The sequence below is a fragment of the Chrysemys picta genome, chromosome 2, assembly GCF_011386835.1.
Source record: "Chrysemys picta bellii isolate R12L10 chromosome 2, ASM1138683v2, whole genome shotgun sequence".
NCBI classification, from domain to species: Eukaryota; Metazoa; Chordata; order Testudines; family Emydidae; genus Chrysemys; species Chrysemys picta.
The window spans coordinates 218,712,485-218,718,484 of NC_088792.1; the positions used below are offsets into that span (position 1 = coordinate 218,712,485).

General features: G+C 46.6%; 1 protein-coding gene across 4 annotated transcripts in view; it reads right to left on the reverse strand.

The window, feature by feature from the left end:
- The window catches only part of LOC101953832 (spermatogenesis-associated protein 21-like), a 35,166-nt gene extending 30,211 nt beyond the window's left edge, over positions 1–4,955 (reverse strand). For 3 of the 4 annotated variants that reach the window (XR_010598848.1, XM_065585508.1, XM_065585509.1), the window contains exons 1-2: positions 4,813–4,952; positions 3,455–3,515 (exon numbers count right to left, since the gene is read on the reverse strand). Coding sequence is in view for 3 of the 4 variants with exons in the window: in XM_065585508.1 (XP_065441580.1) it covers positions 3,455–3,515; positions 4,813–4,825 (74 nt within the window). In the remaining variant the exon portion in view is untranslated. Of the gene's footprint in view, positions 1–3,454; positions 3,516–4,812 lie in introns of all 4 variants that reach the window. The other variant, XM_065585510.1, reaches the window with a different exon arrangement.
- Positions 4,956–6,000: the final 1,045 nt, after the last annotated feature.

The window sequence follows — 6,000 nt, forward strand, 5'->3', positions numbered from 1 at the left end:
CTGACCCCGGGGACCACTGGTGCTGCTGGCCCCGGACACTCCCTTTCCCAGCAGCAGCTCCCTGACAGAGGTATTTATAGTATAAGTCATGGACAGGTAACGGGCTGTGAATTTTTGTTTATTGTCCATAATCTGTCCATGACTTTTATTAAAAATACCCATGACTAAACTGTAGCCTTTCTAATGACCATATAACATCATGTGCTTACATTTTGTATTGAACTGTATTTTATCACAGGCAGAGATGGCGTTCACCTTTCGAGGAGAGGAAAGACCCTATTTGGCCACAGACTGGCTAACCTAGTGAGGAGGGCTTTAAACTAGGTTTGACGGGGACAGGTGAGCAAAGCCCACAGGTAAGTGGGGAATATGGAGACCGGGGAGATGGGTCGGAAACAAGAGGGAGTGTGGGCTATATTGGCAGAGAGAAAGGAGAGTCAGGACAAAACTGGGAGGAAAGATCAAACCAGTATCTTAGATGCCTATATACAAATGCGAGAAGTATGGGGAATAAGCAGGAAGAACTGGAAGTGCTAATAAATAAATACAACTATGACATTGTTGGCATCACTGAAACTTGGTGGGATAATACACATGATTGGAATCTTGGTGTGGATGGGTACAGCTTGCTCAGGAAGGATAGACAGGGGAAAAAGGGAGGAGGTGTTGCCTTATATATTAAAAATGTACACACTTGGACTGAGGTAGAGATGGACATAGGAGACGGAAGTGTTGAGAGTCTCTGGGTTAGGCTTAAAGGGGCAAAAAACAAGGGAGATGTCATGCTAGGAGTCTACTACAGGCCACCTAACCAGGGGGAAGAGGTGGATGAGGCTTTTTTCAAGCAACTAACAAAATCATCCAAAGCCCAAGATTTGGTGGTGATGGGGGACTTCAACTATCCGGATATATGTTGGGAAAATAACACAGCGGGGCACAGACTATCCAACAAATTCTTGGACTGCATTGGAGACAACTTTTTATTTCAGAAGGTTGAAAAAGCTACTAGGGGGGAAGCTGTTCTAGACTTGATTTTAACAAATAGGGAGGAACTCGTTGAGAATGTGAAAGTAGAAGGCAGCCTGGGTGAAAGTGATCATGAAATCATAGAGTTTGCAATTCTAACGAAGGGTAGAAGGGAGAACAGCAAAATAGAGACAATGGATTTCAGGAAGGCAGATTTTGGGAAGCTCAGAGAGCTGATAGGTAAGGTCCCATGGGAATCAAGACTGAGGGGAAAAACAACTGAGGAGAGTTGGCAGTTTTTCAAAGGGACACTATTAAGGGCCCAAAAGCAAGCTATTCCGCTGGTTAGGAAAGATAGAAAATGTGGCAAAAGCCCACCTTGGCTTAACCATGAGATCTTGCACGATCTAAAAAATAAAAAGGAGTCATATAAAAAATGGAAACTAGGACAGATTACAAAGGAGGAATATAGGCAAACAACACAGGAATGCAGGGGCAAGATTAGAAAGGCAAAGGCCCAAAATGAGCTCAAACTAGTTACAGGAATAAAAGGAAACAAGAAGACTTTTTATCAATACGTTAGAAGCAAGAGGAAGACCAAAGACAGGGTAGGCCCACTGCTTAGTGAAGAGGGAGAAACAGTAACAGGAAACTTGGAAATGGCAGAGATGCTTAATGACTTCTTTGTTTCGGTCTTCACCGAGAAGTCTGAAGCAATGCCTAACATAGTGAATGCTAATGGGAAGGGGGTAGGTTTAGCGGATAAAATTAAAAAAGAACAAGTTAAAAATCACTTAGAAAAGTTAGATGCCTGCAAGTCACCCGGGCCTGATGAAATGCATCCTAGAATACTCAAGGAGCTAATAGAGGAGGTATCTGAGCCTCTAGCTATTATCTTTGGAAAGTCATGGGAGACGGGAGAGATTCCAGAAGACTGGAAAAGGGCAAATATAGTGCCCATCTATAAAAAGGGAAATAAAAACAACCCAGGTAACTACAGACCAGCTAGTTTAACTTCTGTGCCAGGGAAGATAATGGAGCAAGTAATTAAGGAAATCATCTGCAAACACTTGGAAGGTGGTAAGGTGATAGGGAACAGCCAGCATGGATTTGTGAAGAACAAATCATGTCAAACCAATCTGATAGCTTTCTTTGATAGAATAACGAGCCTTGTGGATAAGGGTGAAGCGGTGGATGTGGTATACCTAGACTTTAGTAAGGCATTTGATACGGTCTCGCATGATATTCTTATCGATAAACTAGGCAAATACAAATTAGATGGGGCTACTATAAGGTGGGTGCATAACTGGCTGGATAACCGTACTCAGAGAGTTGTTATTAATGGTTCCCAATCCTGCTGGAAAGGCGTAACGAGTGGGGTTCCGCAGGGGTCTGTTTTGGGACCGGCTCTGTTCAATATCTTCATCAACGACTTAGATATTGGCATAGAAAGTACGCTTATTAAGTTTGCGGATGATACCAAACTGGGAGGGATTGCAACTACTTTGGAGGACAGGGTCATAATTCAAAATGATCTGGACAAATTGGAGAAATGGTCTGAGTTAAACAGGATGAAGTTTAACAAAGACAAATGCAAAGTGCTCCACTTAGGAAGGAAAAATCAATTTCACACATACAGAATGGGAAAAGACTGTCTAGGAAGGAGTACGGCAGAAAGGGATCTAGGGGTTATAGTGGACCACAAGCTAAATATGAGTCAACAGTGTGATGCTGTTGCAAAAAAAGCAAACATGATTCTGGGATGCATTAACAGGTGTGTTGTGAGCAAGACACGAGAAGTCATTCTTCCGCTCTACTCTGCTCTGGTTAGGCCTCAGCTGGAGTATTGTGTCCAGTTCTGGGCGCCGCATTTTAAAAAAGATGTGGAGAAATTGGAAAGGGTCCAAAGAAGAGCAACAAGAATGATTAAAGGTCTTGAGAACATGACCTATGAAGGAAGGCTGAAAGAACTGGGTTTGTTTAGTTTGGAGAAGAGAAGACTGAGAGGGGACATGATAGCAGTTTACAGGTATCTAAAAGGGTGTCATGAGGAGGAGGGAGAGAACTTGTTCACCTTAGCCTCTAAGGATAGAACCAGAAACAATGGGTTTAAACTGCAGCAAGGGAGGTCTAGGTTGGACATTAGGAAAAAGTTCCTAACTGTCAGGGTGGTTAAACACTGGAATAAATTGCCTAGGGAGGTTGTGGAATCTCCGTCTCTGGAGATATTTAAGAGTAGGTTAGATAAATGTCTATCAGGGATGGTCTAGACAGTATTTGGTCCTGCCATGCGGGCAGGGGACTGGACTCGATGACCTCTCGAGGTCCCTTCCAGTCCTATAATCTATGATTCTATGATTCTATGATCACCTCATTGCTTTAGACTACAAACTCTCCATCTTCATTACTGGATCCTGTCTGTCTCCCACCCACATAGTGTCTTACAGACAGAAGTGGCAAATTCTTCAGAAGCAAAAATATGGCTTACCTTAGAAGAGATTCATTGTCTGGTGGAGGGCCAACACAGCAGAAGAATAATCTCCATCTCCCTGTAAATGGAATAGCACAAGATTAAGTGATAGTCAAAATGTCCACAAGATGACAGTCAAGGCATAATGTTTCGGCTTTCTTTGTGTGTGACTGGGCAATAGATGGCTTCCAAAGATGCCAAGGGACCCACAATACTATTGCCAACTAAGGCATAACTTCTTTAGGGCAAGGGGTAGAGGCCTTTGGTTTTAGAGCTGAAGGACCAGGGCTCTGATCCTGGCTTTCTAGGGGTACGCAGGCATGTGGTTTCTGTTGTCTGCAGAATACGTTTACATTACAAAAGGGTTTTGCCTTTAACTTTACTCATCTCAGGGACTCCAGGAGAATATACATTAAACATGGAAAAGGTACAGAAAAGGTAGAGTCAAGCCCCGGGTTTAGCTGAGCTCTAAGAATCTAATCACAAACTGGGATCTGCCAACTATTTACATATGCAGATTGTCAAGCAACTCCCCTGGCTCGCCATTTATTTCAGGACTGTTCCCCTTAAAGTCTTCCATGGACTTGCTTCGCAGTAACTCACAGATCTCATCACTTGCTTTCTCTACACTCCAATTCAGATGCTGAGTGGGAGTTAGATAATGAGGAAGAGGAGGGAGTGAATGGGAAAGGTGTAGCAGAGTGAGGGGATGTGACTGGGAGACAGGGTGTGGAAGCAGGGGGAAGCGCAGGAAGATGATGGGGTGTAATTGAAGAGACTGAAGGACAAGGTAGGTGATTGGGCAGGAGGAAAGGGTGACTGAGGACAAAGTGTGAGGGCTAAGAGGTGACTAAGAACAAGAAGTTTGGGGATTACTGAGAAAGACAGGGTGTAGGTGCAGGTGACAGGGTGTTTTTCATGGTGTGTAACTGAAAATGGGGTGTAGGGCCAGAAGGACAGGAAGGGGGGACAAGGGTCTGTGACTGAAGACAAGGTGTGGGGGCAGGGGGCGAGAGCACCGGGTGATTTAGGTGTGGGGGTAGAGGAAATCAGTAACTGAGAAAATTGGGCAGGGGAGAAGTGCAGGGGTGACTGAGGAGCACAGGGAAAGGACAGGGAGGGAGGGAGGTCTGTGGGGGCAGCGGCCGCTGAAGAGCCCACGGTGTCAGTGCAGGGATTACTGAGCAGCACCGGGTGGGGGTTTGGGTGGGGGCAGCAGGGGTGGAGGAGGGGTCTGTGAGGGGGCGGGAGTGACTGAGGAATACGGGGAGGAGGAGGGGAGGGGGAGAGGCAGGACGAGTGCGTTCCCGCCTATTTGCCCTGCTCTCCCCCTCACTCTCTAGCGCCCCTGGCGAGGCCCGCGCTCCCTCCTTCACCTGTGCTCCCCATGGCGCTTCCGCTCCCAGCCGGCGCCGCATCCCGCACCTCGCCCCAGCGCCGACCGCGCGCTGCGTCAACTGGAGAAACTGTGACTGAGCTTCGACAAGTGCTGACGTTGCAAAAACCCGCCACGTGCCTGCGGGCGCATTTCTGCGCGTGCGCTACCGGCCCCCACTACCCCCCTGCCTGCAGGCACAGCCCAGCTCCGCGGCGAGGCGAGCTGGAGCTGCACAGCAGCACGTGACAGCGTTTGCCGCTAATAAGCAGTGCGGCGTGCAGGGGGTTGCTGGGCTTGGGGGAAAGTTTGCAAACGGGGCTCGCACTGAGAGAGTCCCCGCGCCTTCTGCCCCTTCTAGCAGCCGCTCGGTCACCCTGGTGGTTTCACGCCCGGGGTTAGTTTAGATCATAGTGTTCGGTTATGACCCAAGTTCTCTCCGGGTGACCGTCACTAATGCCAGCGGCAGCAGATATACCTGCAAAGATCAATAACAGTCCAGAATAAAACAAAGACAGTGAATTTGTTTGCAGTTCTGGTGGCTTTACTGGGGGGCCTCCCTTATCTTGGCAATAAAATTAGGTTAGAATGTTGTTTCTTAAAAGTTTGGAAATTATCAGGAAAGTGTGTCTGGCTATACTGTAGCAATTAGCAATTGCTGCTTTGGATCAGATGTTCTAAAGTCTGAAACATGCGATTGATTTTCTAATAAATTAGCTGAGATACTGGAGATGAACTGTAGCTAGTACCAGCTATATGCTCTGTTTTGCTGTTTATTTCAGCTTTCAATAAACTGGTGTTTCAAGGTTCGTTTTAAAGAAGCTGTCTTTGGCCTGGTCTACACTACGACTTTAATTCGGTTTTATCAGCGTTAATTCTAATTTACCCTGCAACCGTCCACACAACGACGCCATTTATTTCGAAATAAAGGCCCCTTTAAATCGTTTTCTGTACTCCACCCCGACGAGCGGAGTAGCGCCAAAATCGATTTTAACATTTCGAATTAGGGATAGTGTGGCCGCAATTCGATGGTATTGGCCTCCGGGAGCTATCCCACAATGCACCATTGTGACCGCTCTGGACAGCAATCCGAACTCGGATGCACTGGCCAGGTAGACAGGAAAAGCCCCGCGAACATTTGAATTTCATTTCTTGTTTGCCCAGCGTGGAGAGCACAGGTGACCACAGA